Source organism: Manis javanica, chromosome 11, assembly GCF_040802235.1.
Source record: "Manis javanica isolate MJ-LG chromosome 11, MJ_LKY, whole genome shotgun sequence".
In the NCBI taxonomy this organism is placed as follows: Eukaryota; Metazoa; Chordata; class Mammalia; order Pholidota; family Manidae; genus Manis; species Manis javanica.
The window spans coordinates 90,574,240-90,593,658 of record NC_133166.1 but is presented as its reverse complement, the minus strand read 5'-3'; the positions used below and the strand labels follow the sequence as shown (position 1 = coordinate 90,593,658).

General features: G+C 42.7%; 1 protein-coding gene across 2 annotated transcripts; it reads left to right on the top strand.

Annotated features, from left to right (window-relative positions):
• The first annotated feature begins 826 nt into the window (after positions 1–826).
• RNASEL (ribonuclease L) lies at positions 827–18,838 on the top strand. Of its 2 annotated transcripts, XR_001851414.3 has the most exons (8): positions 827–957; positions 2,513–4,160; positions 11,067–11,152; positions 12,289–12,494; positions 13,331–13,463; positions 14,693–14,828; positions 15,811–15,944; positions 16,570–16,764. XR_001851414.3 is itself a non-coding variant. In XM_017648601.3 (7 exons), exons 2-7 carry the CDS (start codon positions 2,684–2,686, stop codon positions 16,748–16,750), a joined length of 2,217 nt encoding a protein of 738 aa, XP_017504090.1. In that variant the 5' UTR covers positions 827–957; positions 2,513–2,683; the 3' UTR covers positions 16,751–18,838. The 2 variants fall into 2 exon arrangements, 1 of the variants encoding a protein (XP_017504090.1); XM_017648601.3 differs by lacking the exon at positions 14,693–14,828 and having other exon boundaries at positions 16,570–18,838.
• The last annotated feature ends 581 nt before the right edge of the window (positions 18,839–19,419 follow it).

The window sequence follows — 19,419 nt, the reverse complement described above, 5'->3', positions numbered from 1 at the left end:
TTTCCTCCTCCAGCCCTAATCAAGTTAGTAACTCAGCTCACCTTGAAAGCAAGACAAGCAGCCTTGACTGATATACTCCCAAGCCAAGAAACTGCTATTCTAAGAAAGGATCAAAGCAGTAAATTTTTTATCTTAACTCCACAAAATAGTCTGCAAAACTGATAAGAAACTTAGTGTCTCTTTAAAAATAAACACTTAGAGACCATCTGGTGGATCCACACCCTAGCTCTTAAGTCTCTCAGCTGCCTATAAATCCCCTAGACAACTAGACAACGCACCACCAGGGACTCTCCTGTCCCCTCCTGGCGTGAGCCGGGAGCTCTGTCCTCTCACTTTATCTCTAAATAAAAGCCTGTACCTTGCTCTCCTACCTTGAGTGTTCGTGAAGCTCTTTCGTCGGCTTCGTGAACAAGAACCCCGGCATCAACACCACCTCAGGGCAGCGAGCTGAGCACCCCGAGATGTGAGGGAGCTGGGGCTCTGGGCTTATTTAGCTTCTCTGAGCCTCATTCATCAGCAGCGAGATTCTTAGGGCTTAACTGGGACCATGTCACTTGTGAAGCAATGCGCATGGTGCCAGGCACACAGTCGGTGCCCAGTAAATGTTATTTACCATTCATTTCCCTCAAGAAGATAGGGGATCTGGAGCTGTGGTAAGGATGGAGCTAGATGCTCTGACCCGAGAGGCTGAAAGGCCGGCAGCAGGGTCCTGGATTTCTAATCAGCCACCAGCTGCCGGGGGAGAGGCACGGTTTTTTCTCCCCTAGAGGAAAAGCTCAGCTCCGGCTGTCCGGGGTGCGGAGGGGAGGCTGTCCGGGGTAGGGAGGGAAGGCGGGCGGGTGCCGAACCCTCCTCCTCGCGGCCCCGCCCTGCCCGCTGACGTCCCGCGGAGGAAATGATTTCCGGTGAGGACTGTTTGCTGCCGAAGGAGTGAGAGGAGGCGTCTGAGTTCAGAAGGTAAGACGGGCAGAGGAGCAGAGCTGGAAAAGCTTGCGGAATTGTTTTCTTTTAAGGGTTCTTTCGGTCAGGGGACCGGAGGGCGCCGCGGTGCGGGGCTTGGGAGGGCCGGGGAGCGCGGAGCCCGCGGGTTTGCAGGGTTGGGTCTCCTAATCAGGCATCTTGGGGCACACGGAGAAAACGAAACTGCAAGCGGGACTTCGCCGTGGCCGGGCTTTTGCTGGGCTGTCTTTATTCTCGACTTGAATATTTAAAGGAACTGGGAGTTTCTTTGACTTTCTTTCCTGCTCTGCATCTTTACACCAGATCATCTCACAGCCTCTGCAACGGGACTTATCTACACAAACATTTGGCATGACGGTTTCATGGCCTGGTGGTTGAGCTTCTGTAGCACAATTGATTAGACCTGTGAGGGTGGAGGCTTTGAGACCGCCAGAGGGCGAGACTGCTGGAAAGCGGTTGCTGTGTGGAAGGCGTTCCAGATGCAGTCTTAGAAATATTTGGGTAACCGTTTGGTGCTGTCTGATGCTTGAATTGGATCTATATTTTTCAAAGCTTAATCAGAGCAGTTGGGCCAAGTTGCCCCCTCCCTTCCCTATTTGTGTAATGTGTATATGCAGACGGGTGGGGACAGTAGGATGTTGTTTTTTTTTTCCCCTAGTGGGACATAATTAGTTCCACCATGTGTTGAATGCCTAACATCTTCCATACTTTCGGGTTGTATTTTATTGGCGGTGACTATATTTATTGTTGCCCCATTTGAAGGAACAGATAATTGAGACTCAATAACGTAAGGCTACACAGTTAGGAAGTAACAGCAGCTTACACCTAGGTCTTGCTGAGGCCAGCGTCTACACTATACTCCTTTAAGGAGCAGCACACGTACCCGGGGCCAGAGTCCGCTGAGAGTGATCAAACTTCCTGTGTTATAAAAAATGCAAATCGGCAAAAAACATATTTTTTCCTATTAAATGAGGCTTCTGTTGTTGTTTTTTTAAAGACACCACCTATTTCTAGTAACAATGTGTTTATATGACATCAGAAGAAATTTATTATTATGGGCTGAGAACCCTAAAAACAGTCATATCCTTTGACCAGCTGCTCAGTTCTTTGAAATCTATATAAGAAATCAATTAGAAGATCTATCATAAGAAAACAAGCTAAAATAAGCTAAATTTGATGCACCATTATTTAGACTTGTTAAAAATTCTAATTTTAAAAATCTTGTTTAAAAATTATTTTTAAAAACTGCTCAGTAATAGGGAAATGAATAACTAATGGCATATTAAAATTGTTTTAAAAGACTGCAATAATACAGGAAATTATTTCTAGTATGGCATTCAGTGAAAGGAAGCAGGGTGCAAAGGTACTTTTATACAGCATGATCCTAACTTTTTAAAAAATCTACAGAAGTAAACTACAATATTAACACCACCTATTTCTGGGCAGTGTATAGAGTAATAATTTTCTTACATTTAATGTTGCTAGTAAAATTAATCTGATTCAAATGTTTTCTCACTATTATAAAATTACAAAGTCTCTCTCTCATCTCCAGGTAATGTCAGAAGACTCCAAGAGTATTTCCTTCCTTGTACTGTTGGTCTGGTAATCCCTATTTACCCTAACAGGAGTTTCTATGAGTTCCATGTGATGGTGGCCCAAAGAAGTAAGTTTTCATTTTCTCAAAGAAAAGGCAAAACATTGTAGCCAGTGGTATTTTATCACCATGGAGACCAAGAAACATACTGACTTCCAGGACAGATCTACCCCCTGCTGCAATGGAAGAGCTTCAGTGGAAGACAATTATTTACTGATTGAAGCTGTTAGAAAAGAAGATATCAAGCTGATCCAGCAATTGTTGGAAAGGGGTGCTGATGTCAATTTCCAGGAAAGCGATTGGGGCTGGGCACCTCTGCATAATGCAGTACAAAATTCCAGGGAGGACATTGCGAGTCTTTTGCTTCATTATGGTGCGGACCCTTGTCTGAGGAAGAGGAATGGGGCCACTCCCTTCATCCTTGCTGGGATTGTGGGAAATGTGAAGTTACTCAAGCTTTTCCTTTCTAAAGGAGCAGATGTGAATGAGTGTGATTCTCATGGCTTCACAGCTTTCATGGAAGCTGCTGTATATGGTAACGTGGAAGCCTTAAGGTTTCTGTACAAGAGTGGAGCAAAGGTGAATTTGCGTCGGAAGACAAAGGAGGAGCAAGAGAGGATTAGGAAAGGTGGAGCCACAGCCCTCATGGATGCCGCTAAAAAAAGCCATCTAGAGGTTGTAAAGATTCTCCTTAATGAGATGGGGGCAGATGTCACAGTCTGTGACAATATGGGCAGGAATGCTTTGATCCATGCTCTTCAGAACTCTGATGATAGGAATGTGAAAGTCATTACTCAACTTCTGCTGGACCATGGGACTGATGTCACTGCTAGGGGAGAAAAAGGGAAGACACCCCTGATCCTGGCAGTGGAAAGGAAGAACGTGGATTTGGTGCAGATGCTTCTGGAACGAAAAGATATAGACATCAATGATACAGACAGAGAGGGCAACACAGCACTGCTGTTTGCTGTCCAACTCAAACTAAAGGAAATCGCCCAATTGTTGTGCAAGCATGGAGCCAGCGCGGATTGTGGGGATCTTGTTATGTTAGCAAGGCGCAATTACGACCATTCCCTTGCAAAGTTTCTTGTCCTTCATGGAGCCAGAGAATATTTTCATCCTCCTGCTGAGGACTGGAAGCCTCAGAGCTCACGGTGGGGGACAGCTCTCACACATCTCCATGTGATGTACCGCCCTATGATTGGCAAACTCAAGATCTTTATTGATGAAGAATATAAGATTGCTGACACTTCTGAGGGAGGCATCTACCTGGGCTTCTATGAAGAGCAAGAGGTAGCTGTGAAGCGATTCTATGAAGGTAGCACACGTGGACATAAGGAAGTCTCCTGTCTGCAGAGCAGCCGAACAAACAGTGACTTGGTGGCATTCTATGGGTGTGAGAGCCATAATGGGTGTCTGTATGTGTGCCTCGCCCTCTGTGAGAGGACCCTGGAGGAGGACTTGGCCACGCATGGAGGGGAGGCTGTGGAAAACGAAGATGAGTTTGCCCGGAATGTCCTCTCATCTGTATTTAGAGCTGTTGAAGAATTACACCTATTGTGTGGATACACTCACCGGGATCTGAAGCCACAAAACATTTTAATAGGTGAGTCTCCAGTCTTTTTGGAGTTGGGGGTCTTTTCACTATGGATAGGAAAAGACTAGAATAAAGGACTAGAATAAAAGGATTACCCAGTTTGAGGAAGAGTGCGACAAATTCATAATTATAGCGCAGTCTCTCCTGCTACCAGTTATAAACTCCATATGGTGGTTGCAGATGCCAACAAAATGCCAGTCTACAATTGTTTTGCTCTTGGCAAATACATATATGAAGGTATATTTCCGATGGAGCCGGTTCCAGAAATTAGAATTCCTAAGTAGTCTGCAAGTCAGAGACTCCTGAAGGTGTGTTGCTTCTGGCAAGGTGACAGATACTGTGAAACTTCATGGCAAGATGGAGGTCAAAATTAGAGATGCTGAGACAAGATGTGATGCAGTAAAATAGACTACAAGCAGGCAGAACAAGCCAGAATCTGCTGGTACAACAAAGTAAATGAAGGCAACATGAAAGGAAACAAGTAGAGCTGAGTGTAAAGTCCCAGGAGGCAAGATGGCACAGTAGTAAGAGCTTCGGATTTAGCCATGTTCGGGGGGCTTGCAGCCTAGTGCCACCAACTTTGTAGCTCTGGAACCTCAAACAAGGCACTTGATTCTGTGAGGCTTGGTTTCCTCATCTGAGACTGAGGATACCTCCTTCCTAAGGTTGTTAGGTGTAAGTGCAGTGTGTTAAATAGACAACTCATCTGTGCACTTTGGATGCTCAGCAAAGGCCGGGTACTTGTCTATAGGGCTAAGCAGAAGCAGATACCTAACGTACAGATAGATACGCATTGAGATTTAAGCAAGGTATAAGGGAACAGGAAAAAGGTTCAGGTATGAAGAGGCAGGAAATAATAGTTAAGGTCCTGGGAGAGACCTGGAGAGAAGTAGATATATATAAGCAAACAACTGGGATCTGGAGTTCGGTTTGAGGACAGGTGGTAGGGTACTCCTTCCTGGTTTTAAGTGACTGTTGTGGAGAGTGACAAATAGGTGCAGACATAGGTGCAGCTGTACCAAGTGATGCAGAGTCTTCGAGTTTCGGCCACAGGCGAGGTCCTTCCCAGTTCTAACTGCTGATCTTGATGCCAAAGGGTCATGTCTCGTGTTCTAAAGAAAAATAACTTGTGACTCCCTATTCTTTGGAATTTCTAGCACCACCTCTTCCATTCTTAACCTTGAACAAGAGAGAATATATTTCTGCTTCAAAGTGGTAAACCTAAAACATACCGCCGACTATCCCTGTATTAAATCCCTAAAATGATAGGAAAAGATGTTTCAATGAATTCATAGCTGTGATTGAAATAAAAAAAATAATTTTTACAAGACAAAATCTTTCAAGACTCATAGAGAGACTGAACATGGATAGGATGGGACTGAGGAAGGACACAGGAGCCCAGGAAAAATGCAGGAAGCCACAACTAAATATTACTCAAGTGGGAACAGGGCAAAGAAGGACCACTCAAAATAATGTAAGCCAGGAGCAGGAAAGGATAAAGGACCAGCCAACAGGCAGATTTCTGTAGCGGTGTAAACTAGGAAGGCCAAACTTGTGCATCCCCCTTCCCCAGGAACCAAGCATCCATGACCCAGCCTGTATGTTGGCAGATGGGTACTACTTGAGGTGATCTTAAGAGAAACAAAAAGCAGTTAAACGCATACAATTCTGCCAAAGCACCCTATTAAGTGGCATGTCCTGCTTACTCTTGAGTTTCACTGAATAATATGAAAGGCAGAAGCTCTGATAACTGCTGCCATCCCTTCCCTCTGTTGGGTGGCATTAACAGAAGCAACTCACAAGACATCAGAGATTCTTCATTGCAGTGCAGTGCTTACAGTAAAAAAACACTTAAGATATTTAAGGAATGTCAAAACCATGAAAGAGATGGATGAAACAGAAGAATTTACATCCAAAGAAACACAGCTAACTAAGTGTGTTTGGTTCTGATAGCTGCTGAAACAAATTAACACAACTTGGTGGCTTAAAACAACAGAAGGTTTTTCTGCCACAGTTCTGGAGACTAGAAATATTACGTCAGTCCAGATTTCAGCAGGGCTAGATTCCATCTGGAGGCTGTAAGGGAGACTGTTTCTTGCCTCTTTCAGCTCCTGATAGCTGCTAGCTGCCCTTACTCAAATCTCTGTCTCTCTACTCATATTACCTTCTCTTCTTTTGTTGAATCCCCCTTTGCTTCCCTTGTATCAGGACACATGTGATTGCATTTAGGACTCACCTTGATAACCAAGGAAAATCTCTTTCATCTCAATATTCTTAATTTAGTAACATCTACCATATCCCTTTTTAATTTAATCTTTTACTATATAAAGTAACATTCACAGATTCTGGGAATTAGGACATAAAGGAAGTATAATTAGTAAAACCAGAGAACAAAGAGAGGTTATTTCATCCAAGAAGCAAGGATAAGCATTGTGAAAGGAATCAGAGAATTTGGAAATTAAAGGTATAACTATTTAAGTTTCAAAAACTCAAGACTGGATTGAATTTTAAATTAATGAGCCAGAAGATTTACCTGAAATTCCCCTCTGAGATAATAGAAAAATATAAAGGGATGGAAGGCATTAAAAAATTTTAGAATCGTGAATTAGAGCCAGATATTCTAGTTGGCAGGCATTCCAGAGGGAGAGAAGAGGGAGAACAAAGTTGAAGCAAAAACAAACAAACAAACAAACAAGCTGAGGAAGTCCAGAGCTAGTTAGGCATAGTTCTCTTATTGAAAAGACTAAGAGCTTAAGATACGGAAAAAATACCCACTGAGTCAGAAAAAAGAGAAAAACTCAAAACTACCAAGAGAAAACAAATTGCCTACAGAGAAACCAGAATCAGCTTGACATCAGCAACCTGGATGCAAAAAGAAAGGAAAAGAGATAGAACCTACTTAATAGCTGATGTGGACCAAATATTTGTGTTCCCCTAAATTCATATGTTGAAGCTCTAATTCCAGTGTGATGGCATTTGGAAGCAGGGCCTTTGGGTTATAATTTGGTCATGAGGGTGGAGTCCTCATGAATAGGATTGGGGCATTTTTTTTCATAATCACAATTTTTTATCCTGCTTTATTTTGTAAGTTTAAGGTGTACAGTGTCATAATTTTATACATATATATGTTGCAAAATGGTTACCACGGTATAGTTAATTAATACATCCATCACCTCACAGTTACCATTTTGTATGTGTGTGTATGGAGAATTTTCAAGATCTACTTTCTCAGCAACTTTCAGGTACATGATACAGTATTGTTAACTATAGCCACCACCCTGTACATCAGATCCCCAGAATTTAGTCATCTTGTAATTGAAAGTTTGTATCCTTTGATCGCCTTCAGCCATTTCCCCCACTCTCTGCTATGGGCAACTACCAATCTATCCTCTGTTTGTATGAGTTTAGTTTTTTTAGATTCCATATATAAGTGTGATCATAATAGTATTTGTCTTTCTGACTTATTAAACTTAGCATAATGCCTTCAGTGTTCATCTGCATCGTCATAATGGCAGGATTTCCTTATTTTTTATGGCTGAATAATACTCCACTGTGTATACATAATATATATAATACACATAATGAAGAACACATACATGCATATATATATGTATGCACGTACTGACACTCAGACACTTAGGTTGTTTCCATGCTTGGCTATTATACATAATGTTGCAGTGAACCAGGGAATACAGATACATCTTCAAGACAGTGATTTGATTTCCTTCAGATATATGGCCAGAAGTGGAATTGCTGGATCATATGGTTGATATGATTGTTCATATGGTTGTTGTATTTTTAACTTTTGAGGAACCTCCATACTGTTTTCCATGGGGGCTGCACCAGTTTACATTCCCACCAACAGTGCACAAGGGGTCCCTTTTCTCCACATCCTCAACAATACTGATCTCTTGTCCTTTCAATGATAACTGTTTTAATAGGTGTGAGATGATATCTCCTTGTGGTTTTTATTTGCATTTCCCTGATGATTAAGTGATGTTGAGCACCTTTTCATGTAACTGGTTGGCCACTTTTATGTCTTCTTTGGAAAAATGTCTATTTAGGTCCTTCACCCATTGTTTAATTGGAATATTTGTTGTTTTGCTATTGAGTTGTATGAATTTTCTTATTAACCCCCTATTAGATATTTGCAAATATTTTTTTCCATTCCATAAGTTGCCTTTTCACTTTGTCGATCATTTCTTTTGCTATACAGAAGCTTTTTCATTTGATATAGTTCTACTTGTTTATTTTTGCTTTTGTTGCTTATGTTCCTGGTATTACATTCAAAAAGGTTTAACAAGGAGGTTTTATAACAAGGTATGTCAAGGAGGTTTTCCCCTGTGCCTTCTTCTAGGAGTTTTACGGTTTCATGTCTTACATTTAAGTCTAATCCATTTTGAATTAATTTTTGTGAGTGGTGTAAGATAGGAGTCCAATTTCATATTTTTGCATGTGACTATCCAGTCTTCCCACCATCATTTTTTTGAAGATACTACCTTTTCCCCATTGAATATTCTTGGCTGCTTTGTGAAATACTAGTTGTGTGTTTTTATTTGCATGAATTTATTTCTGGTTCTCAATGCTATTCCATTGGCCCGTGTGTCTGGTGTTGTGCCAATCCCTCACTATTGATTCCTTTAGATTTGTAATATATTTTGAAATCAGGAAGTGTGATGCCTCCAGCTTTGCTGTTTCTCAAGATTGCTTTGGCTGGATTAGTGCCCTCATAAGAAGAGGTCATAGACAAGTAATGACTCTATAGCATCTTAGTACGCTGATAGACAGTGGCTGTAACGGCAGACCAGTTGGGGGGTGCTTGATAATATGGGTGAATGTTGAATCAACAGTGTTTTTCATGTGAAACCTTCATAAGATTGTATAGCAATGATACTTTAATTAGAAAAAAATGTCAGAGCCAAAAAAAAAAAAAAGAGACATCCACAGATATTCCAGCAATTGTGTTTTCATGAGTTGAGAATTGCAGAACTCAGGGTCACTGCCAGCAACTCATCTACAGGTTTTCTGGAGTTTCATAGCTTTCCTGAGCATGCTCACTTCATGCGACTGAGAGAAAGAAGACCCTGTATTCTGGGATGCAGCTCTTGTGACCCAGCCAGTGTTCCTTGTGTCTGCACACCCTGGCTTTCATTGTTCTTGCCGCCATTGTCCCAGGACTCAAGGGAGAAAGTGGTTGAATCAACATACAGATCCTTATCTTTGGGCTTGTGGGTCCTTTTGATTTAAAACATTTTGGAAACTATTTTCCCAAAAAGTAAATGAAATATCAGATCAGAAAAAAAAGAAGAGGTCATAGAGGTAGGTAGCTGTCTTCCCACCATGTGAAGACAGCAAAAAGAGGGGGGTCTATAAGCCAGGAAGAGGGTCCTCTGCACGAACCCAACCCTGCTGGCACCCTGATCTCAGATTTCCAACATCCAGGACCATGAGAAATACATTTCCTTTGTTTAAGCCTTCCAGACCAGAGCGAAATAAAAGAGGACTTAATTGTTATTAATACAATCTTAATTATGGGCAGCCGGATGGGATTTCCCGCCAATCTGCCTATCCACTGTTTGGTAACAGTCTGTGATCAAATAAGCACAGAAACTAAGTGCAGGTGTTTAAAACTTTTATAGCACTTTAACAATACCTGATGAATCTAAAAGTAAAAATTGGGGCCTGTAAAGAAAAAAATGAGTGTTAACAGAGATATGAAGTGTTCCATTAGGCTTTTTCAAATTTTAAGCAGCAGGAAATGCAAACAGTGAGGGGAATCTATGGCTTCAAATAACTGGAAACAATCCCTGGTTTTTGACTGTACCACACCTGCCTTTTCATCACCGCCGCAGGCTGCTTCCTGACCTCATCATCAGGCACTCGGGCCTTCGTTCCGTCAGAGTGGGGCTCTTGGGTTCCATTCCGCCTCAGGAATTCCTATTTGGAATTCTCTTCTCTCTCTTCCCCACTCCACTCGTCCGCCCTGATTCTGCTCATCTTTTCTAAGTGTCTCTTCCCTGAGGGGCGCTTCTTCCCGCACACAGCCATGTCACTCCTCTTGTAAGGGCCTTTCAGAGCACCTGCACTTTTGGTAGTATTTCAAAATTGCAGTTAATTTTTGGTTTTTCAGTGTAATTACGCGTTTACTGTCTATTTCTTCACCCAGAGACTCTAAACTCTAAGGCTGGGACTGTGTTCCCCTTTGTCACCATCATTTTCCCCCTCACGAAACACCGGCTGAATACTTGGATGGGTTCATTTTTGTTAGACTCTGGGTTTCCATGCAACTTTGGCGTCTAAGTTCAGAATAAAAGGGGTTCAAGAAGCACACAATTGCACTGGCCATCATCCCTTCTCAGGTTACCCAGCTTGCCTTCTCAGACTTCTTCAAGCCAGAAGCAGAGGCCGCCCCTTCGAGGACAAATCATTGACTTGCCCTCCTTTGACCTGACTTTTGTCATCCATGCCTCCCTCTTTCTGAGCACTCAGTGGCTTCCTTCAAGGGAGAAAAACTCTGAAGGTGAAGGAGGCAGGGACTCATTACAAGCACACAGTTGATCGTAACAACTGGTTACAGTGTCCCAATGGGATGTGGTGGTGGGCTTGATCTGGTGGGTCACTATGCTAATGCAATCTTGGACTTGTTCTGCAGCCATTGGAGGCAACCTTCACTCCTGCCACCAGTTTCTTTATAAAATCTGTGCTTTGCCTTTGGAAATTGCTTGAATGGGGAACTGCTTAAGTTTATTCTCATTTTCCTTACCCCCTGGCCTGGAAAAGAGGCAGATAGAAACTTTATTATTGCCTACTTCAGAGATGATGCTTTGCATGTTGTTATTACAAAATTATTTAAATTAATGACCCATAACATGGACGGTAAGGATTTTCAATGCACTTCTGCTAACTATCCCTTAGATTCCAAGAATGCTGTTTGCCTGGCAGATTTTGATAAAAGCACCAAGTCAGCCGGAGATCCACAAGGAATCAAGAATGATCTGGAGGTAATTTCATTCATTATTATTCCCTGTGGCCAATTAGAGGACATTCCTACTCTATCTAGGAAGGAAAGAACTTTAAAGATGCCCCCCAGGGCACACTGCCCTCACTGCCTTGCACACAATGACATTTCCCTGGGTTGGTGTGGAATAGATTGTTGCTGTGGCTCCTTTCGGGTCTCTCTGAATCTCTTTTCCTGCACTAGCTAAATAGTAAATAAACTAAGCATGCCTTACCTCTTCTAGAATTACTTCCAGGTGTCCAGAATATCTCCAAAATTCCTGCAGGAGGCTTTTTCTACCTAATGAGATTTCTTTTCCCATGCCATTCAAAGTTGTGTGCTCAGCGACTAGGAAGCCATATACTAAGGCCATCTGAAAAGCATGGGAGGGATGGGGTTGACCCCCAGCCCAAAAGAGACTAGACTTGCCCAAAAAGGTTAAGACCCTGAAATGGCTGTTTCTCCTGAGGAGACAGCAGAGACATAGGCTGGCCTCTGCAGACCAAAGCTCGGGGGCTGATTCGACACTATAAGGGCAGCTGTTCCCCAGGGAACTCCCCAGGAGCTGTACTTTCAACCCAATAGGTAAGAGCTCTTCTTCCACATCTGGCCTTTATGGTTCTGTGACTCCAGATTTTTAGCTTCTTGCCTGGTGCAGGAGCTTCCTATCCTGGCCTCCCTATGGGCCTTTCCTGCCTCCGTGGCCTATAACTCCTGCGGCCGTCACTGTGTGCTGCTGGATCTGGGCCTGCTGCCACACAGAGCCCCAACCCAAAGGCTCAGTTTCCAGCCGGATTCTTGGCATTCCCCTTATTTAAAATCTTTCCCTTTCCCCTGCTTACCTAAATTCTTCCCATCCTGTGAGGTCTAGCTCAAATCCTTCTGGCTCTAAGCAGTCTGCCCTGACCACTCTGGCCCAGGATTGTCTTTCGCTTCTTGTAAAACTCAACGGTGTGGCCAATATACTACCTTGAAGAGTTGTCTGTGCATGAATTTGTGTCTTCTCTCCTTAACAGCTCGTGGACGCTTCGAGATTCCTCCCATTTTCCATTTCCTCAGAACCTGAACCTCCCTCCAAAGTAACCCAAAGAGTGCAGTGATTCATAAACACCTCTGGCTTGATCTGTGGTTTCTGTGCAGGCCCTTGGACGGCTGGTCCTGTATGTGGTAAGGAAGGGAAACATCCTTTTCGAGACACTGAAGGATAAAAGCAATGAAGAGGTGATTCAGCTTTCTCCAGATGAGGAGACTCGGAGCCTCATTCATCGCCTGTTCTGCCCTGGGGAAAAAGTGAAAGACCATCTGAGCGGCTTGCTGGGTCACCCCTTCTTTTGGAGTTGGGAGAGGTAATTAAAACTGGAGTGTATATCCCAGGCCTCCAGAGTGGAGACAGTGATGCTCTTGTATATGTGCCTGTGTTTATTTATCATAAGGAAATGGCTCATGCAAAACTGGAGCTGAGAAGTTCCAGGATCAGCCATTGGCACAGTGGAGACCCAGGAAAGCTGATAGTTTGGTTTAGTCCAAATCCAAAGGCCTGAGAACTAGGGGAGCAGAGGGCCCTAGAAGATGGATGTAACAATCAGGTTTCAATTGTTTTAACAATCAGCTGAAACAATCAGGCTGGAAGGGGAGGATTACGCCCTTTGTTCTCCCCAGGCCCAGTGGGTTGGATGAGGGCCACTCACGTTGGGAGGGCCATCTGCTTTACTGAGTCCCCCAATTCATGTGCTAATCTTACATGGAAACGTTCTCACAGACACAACCAGAATAATATTTAATCTGCTCTCCTGGCACCCCACCTGCCAGTCACACTAACACAAAATTAACCATCATGGTGGGATGGTGCCAGCAGCAGTCAATGTGGGAATCATCAGACCTAGGCTTTTCGCTCAGCCTGGCAATTCCTGGCTGTGCATTCTTGGAGCTGTGACTTAACCTATCTGGATTTCAGTTTTCTCTTCTGAAGAATATACTAGACTTAGAATAGAATGGAATAGAATAGAATGAAATGGAATAGAATAGAGTGGAAGAGAGAGAGATTGGTGGCTGCCTTCCCATCATGCAGAATTTTTAGAGACATAGTTTTACTACTTTTATCAAAAACCAAAATCCAACAGTTTTTTTCTTTCTGGAAAGAGTGGGAAGAATGAAATGACCATGGTAATTCTGTCATCCTCAGCCGCTATAGGACCCTTAGGGATGTGGGAAATGAATCTGACATCAAAGTGGGGAAAGTTCAAAGCAAGATCCTCCAGCTACTGAAGCCTGGAACTTCTGAATATCCCACGAGTTTTGCCCAGTGGACAAATGAGGTATGAATAATTCCTACGTTTGCCAAGTTATTCCTGGAATAGAATCTGTGTAATGGGTAATTTTGTTTTTTAACCTTTTTTATGCTATTGGCCTGGCCCAATGCATGGGCTCTCTGGGGCCTCTGCTCCCTCTTGCAGAGGCCAGGCACCCCTGACACACTCTCACCCAGGCTCCTTTTTGGGCTGGCTTTGTCACACCCTGCAAGCTTTTCCTTTTCTGTGGCTCTTTCCCTAAAGTCTTGTTTTCTGAGAGAGGCCTGGCTAGTAATCCTGTTACAACAGTGACAAGAGCAGCTGACCGAATATAGCTTAGCCCAAGGGAGGGGCTGCAGCCTTTCAGTCCAGGGGGAGACTGGCTGCCTCCCTGCCTGTGAACAGCCCAGCTCTGAGGACCCACAGACACATCTACATTCTGCCTGAGAAAACAGACTACAAGGAAAAGATGATCTTTCCAATTCCTCCTCTTTGAGAAAAGGTCCATCTAACTTAAATAGAGTGGGATGGAAAAAATTTATCACTATCTCGATCTACTCAGTTCTATATAGAACTTTCATTATTATTGATTAGGAAATGTCTATCAAGCACCAATTGTGTGCTAGGCTCATGCAAAGCCTTGGGAATACAAAGCAGAGTACAGCATGGTCCACGTGGGGCCGGGAGACCCACAGAAACAATGGCTGTGTGACACATGCTGTGTACCCCAGAGATGTGCCAAGCGCTATGGGGGAATTCCTAATCTCCGTGATTCTCCGTCTTTGACGGAGACCGACAGCTCTCCTATCCTGACCGTGATCTAGGACTGTGGCTCCCACACCTCTGCTTCTGGGCCTCATTTTGCTTTTCTTCCCTTGTTTTCCTCTAAACTGCACATTACATTCATAATTGCCAGCTTACTGTCCATAGTTCCTGCTACCCTGCTAAGTTCTTTGCAGGCAGGGATTGTCCATTGTCTTGTCCATTATTGTATTCCTGGCATAGAGTAGGTGTGCTGTGACCCTTTGCTAAATGGATGTCTATAAACCTTCAGCTAAAACTTAAACTTGTAGAAACAGAAATTTGAAACTGGAGCAGATGATAGTAATAGCTGATGATGTAGGGCTAACTACGTGGCAGGTAGAGTTCTCTGGACTTTATGTAAATTACCACAGTTTATAACAACCTCTGAGGCAGGTATCTCCATTATGCAGGTGGGTAAACTGAGGCACAAAGTAATTTTTTTTTTTCCAAAGGCTCAGAGGGGTGCCGCAGTATTTGAAGCTGGGCAGTCTGGCTGCAGAGGCCATGTGCTAAAGCTGCTGACTGGACAAACTATGGTGCCATCAAGCCCACCATCGCATTTAATTGCTGAGGAAATGAGGCTTCAAGGTATAACCCAAAATACCTAGGACCAGGAAGCCCAAGATAAGGAGAGCTGGAAAGAAAGCCCTGTTCTTTTGTTTTCCAGTACACTGGTTCTTTCCCCTCAACTTCACTGACTTATGTTGAATTTGGATCGATTTCATTTCTTACCTTTTAATTCCCTTTTTGCTTTTCTGCTGATTATAGTGACTTGCCCATGTTTGTAGTCACACAATCAGTCTTTGGCAGCACAGATATAGAACCCAGTTTTCCATCGTATCCTCCTGCCGCCCCTTCCTGCACACACACGTTGCTCAGCATTTCCCCAAGTGCTCTGCGTGGGCAGTCGCAGCAGGGCTTCACTAGTGTTGGTCTAGTCACCAGATACTCTTCCTGAGGGACCTTTGGCTTCATGGCTGTTGCATCTTGTTCCCTTACTCCAAATTCTTTCTAAATATGAGAGCCATCTACAAGGGTGCAAGCACAGAAAGAATGGCATTAATATGAGAGAAGTTGCCCTGGGATATCTTGAGGCAAGGAGAATCATGTGACATTTGGAAACTTAATTCAAACAAAACAAAAGCAACCACACTCACTTTGGCAATAGCTGCTGGGCCTGGCTTCAGTCTGGGCAGCCTTCTTCATGCAGGAAATGTAACCCAGTACAAATTTGGACAGTTGGCCACAAGGATTAAAATACTGTATTGTATAATGAGCAAATTTCCTAGTGTAGAGCCAAAGATATTCTAAACCATGTTTCTATCTTTAAATTTCTTATGAAAACAGTTCACTTGGAAAACAGATACAAGAATTTAAAGTTACTTATAATCCCACATACAACCACAGTTAGGACTTTGGCATCCAGTATTTACTTTGATTCTTTTTTATTAATTTGCTTCATTAATTAGTAGCATATATTCAAATTTGTATTTTGCATTTTTGTATTAACATTTCATCAGGATTCTTTTTGTGTTGCTACCACATTTTTGCATAATGTTTTGTTGTTTAGATCGACAACTATGTCCTAGGAAAAATGAACAAGTTTTATGAAAAAAAAGGCAATTTCTATCAGGACACTGTAGGTGATCTGCTCAAGTTCATCCGGAATTTGGGAGAACACATTAATGAAGAAAAGAATAAGAAGTAAGTACTGTTTTCATTCCTGTAAGTCATCTATGAAAGGAGGATTAGAGAGTCCAATTCCAAGTTTATATCTGCAATTTTTGGAAAGAAGAAAATTTTGATCTAAGAAAAGCAATGCCTCCCTTCTGTTTGGAAAATTGTCATCACAAGGGTCTTACAATGAACACTGGGCAAGCCCAGCAGGCTCTCATGTTCCTTCTTGGCTTTTGCTGAGCTCCCTTGAACAGAAAGAAAGCTGTGGCTCTTTTGTGTGAAGAAGCCCAGGACACAGCAGCTGGCAAAGGGAATGCAGGGTGATGAAAGTCTGAAAAGTAGCCTTATGTTAGTTAAATTAGCTTTTGCTGTCAAAAACGTTAGCTGCAAACTGGATTTTGAAATCATCGGTTAGGGATTGTGGGACCATATCATCTCCGTTTTATAGATGGTAAAACTGACGTTTGTAAAAATTACGTTGCTAAAGTTCTCACGATTAGTCAAGAGTTGAGTCTTGTTTTGTCAGATTCCAAAGCTCTTATTCATTCTGCTATGGAAATTAAGGGAGAAAGAGATCTCCTGGGCCAGATGATATGAGGAGGGGAAGAGAAATTTGGGGCAAGCATACTGAGATATGTATGTTTCATCTCAGGATGAAGTCAGTAATTGGAGAACCTTCCCAGTATTTTCAGAAGAAATTTCCCGATCTGGTCATGTATGTCTATATGAAACTACAGAACACAGAATACAGCAAGTATTTTCCAAAAACTCGCTACGCAAACAAGCCTTTGGATGATGGAGATGCCTGTGGCCAGGTGGCTGGCCAGTCCTGAGTGCTGACTGAGGGTTTGGGCTCAGGGAGGTGCTAATTAGCTGTGGAATCCTGGGCAAGTCACAACTCTCTGGGCCTCTTAACTCACCTGGTTGTAGGGGAGAGATGAGTTAGACAGTGGATATGTCAGTTCCTGTGCATTCTCCACGTGTTTATAACCAAAAAGTATATGCTCAAAGTACCCTAGAGCTTTTCACAGGTAAAGCTTAGTGGCAGGAGATGGGCCATTGTGCTAGGATTCCTTTTAAATAGCACCAAATCCCTCCACTTCTAATGCTGTATGTTTTACATCAGTTATTTCGTTTAATTCTATTAATGACCTTGCAAGATGGGATTTATTATCCTCATTTAAGAACTGATGGACCTGAGACTCAGAGAGTTTGAGCAACTTGCCCAAAATCATTCAATTTGCATAGAGCACTGTATAAATGGATATAGTGCCATTGTCACCTCTCACGTGGGCACCTTATTACTTTGTTACTAACAAGGGCTCTTATGGATGAGACCCAAAGGCATATGTCAAAGGGGCTTCAGGCAGCTCATTCATTTGTTTGCATCATTCATTCATCCACTATTCATTCATTCATTGAGCACGTAGTATAAGCTTTGCACTGATTGCATGAATTTCACCTAGAACCCCCTGCACTGGTTTTTATGACCTTAAGACAGTAATACTTAATGGGGATGTCACTGAAGTCTAGATGATAGAGGTCAGGCATGCTGCCAAATATTCTATCATACTCAGGATAGCTCCCCACAGCACAGTTATCCAGACTAAAATGTCAGTGGTACTGAGGTTGAGACACTCTGCCTTAGGGACTGGGCCACTTCTGAAGTAGCTTGGGGCCCAGGACAATGGAATGTGTGCAGTACCTCACAGAGGAGTGACTCAGATTTGTTTTCTTGCTTTTGAATCTGTAGTAAGACAATAGTAAGACAATTCCAGTGTCAACCTTCTCAGGAAGCCCTCTGAACATACTCCCTCTCCAGACTCCAGTCTGCAGGCTCATTCTGGCTCCCTAGCACCTGTAGCCACATGGGCACATGCTTCTCCCCCACTCGAATCTAAGCTCCTTAGGGCCAATGATACATATTTTTTTTATTTGTGTCATTACTGCCCAGCAAAATGTCTGCTATATGGTAATGCTCAATAAATATTCATTGAAAAATGAATGAGCTGTCTTCATATATGAGTAGTAATGCTACCTTTCTGTTTTTTTATTAAGGCATCATTGATAGATAATCTTATGAAGGTTTCACATGAGCAACATTGTGGTTACTACATTCCCCCATATCAAGTTCCCCCGACACACCCTATTGCAGTCACTGTCTATCAGCAGAGTAAGATGCTATAGAGTCACTACTTGTCTTCACTGTGCTATATTGCCTTCCCCATGACACCCCTGCATTATGTGTGCTAATCATAATACCCCTTAATCCCCTTCTCCCACCCCCTTCCCCATCCTCTTTCCCTTTGGGAACCACTAGTCCCTTCTTGGAGTCTGTGAGTCTGTTGCTGTTTTGTTCCTTCAATTTTGCTTTGTTGTTATACTCCACATGAGGGAAATTATTTGTGCTACTTTCCATTTTTATGGTGCTTTATAATTTGTAAATTACATCCCCATATTTTGTCTTTTAGTTTGCAAAACAATCTGGTAAGGTGTTGTTATCCTTTTGCAGATGAGGAAACTAAGGCTAGAGGCATTAAACACACATTTAAAACATAAAGTGTGTAATCAAAGTGTTACTGTCTTGATTTGAACAGATTTTCTGGCATTAAGTCCAATGTTCTTTCCACTGATCCGTTTGTGGTGGTTAAGATGGAGCTTGGTAATAGGAGGAGCTGGGAAAAAACCCTCAGTATCTTAGTTCTTTCTGACGAGGAGTGTCTAAAACGGGTGTCACTAAATGAAAGTAAGAAGTGCTGGGATAAAGAGACTTAAGGCTTTTCTTTAAGGTTTTAAGAGCAGCAGGATTGCTTTAGGTCTTAAAATGAATCTCTGGTTTTCTGATTTATCCTGAGTACCTGGATATGTCAATCAAAATGTCCACTTGTAAAGCATATTCAATAAAGCTTTGAATCATCTCAGTAAGTCTGATTTCCTCTGACTGACATTTCTACTTGAGAGAATAGTGATAAAATAGAAAATGCCCAATGAGTAATTCCTGGGTAAGTTTTAGAAAGTGCATTCTGGTCTCTAATAATGGGAAAAGGAGTCTATTTTCAGTCCTCCAGTAATTCTGGAACAGTATGTGCCCTGGGTGTCCTTGCAGAGTCTGAAGGAAGGAACTGATCATTTTACCCTCTGCTTTAATTCTCTGAGGGGGTCTATGGATACACTGCAACTATTTTCCCTCCAGTTGTCACTTTCATAAACATTTAATTGAGCTTGTAGCTCATGTTAGGTACTCTGTTAGACAATGTGATTCTGTGGCCGGACTTGTCAAGCAGACGTGCCAGTTACACAGAGAAGAGGGGAGGTTGCCTCTGAGGAACAGACTGGACAAGCCACATAGAGACAATCATACTGAAAGCAATAGTTACCACTTCTTGAGTACCCCGTTTTCCAGTGCCCGATGCTTTTATACAGACATCTAACATCCAGGATGATGCTATAAGATGCCATTATTCCCATTTTACAGAAGAGGGAACTAATACTTAGAAAGGAT

Bases quoted from the DNA above. Each gene is read 5' to 3' on its own strand.
- RNASEL (XM_017648601.3), top strand. From the start codon at position 2,684: ATGGAGACCAAGAAACATACTGACTTCCAGGACAGATCTACCCCCTGC. The intron at 11,153-12,288 runs GTAATTTCATTC...GTTTCTGTGCAG, and splicing joins GAATCAAGAATGATCTGGAG to GCCCTTGGACGGCTGGTCCT. The intron at 13,464-15,810 runs GTATGAATAATT...TTTGTTGTTTAG, and splicing joins TTGCCCAGTGGACAAATGAG to ATCGACAACTATGTCCTAGG.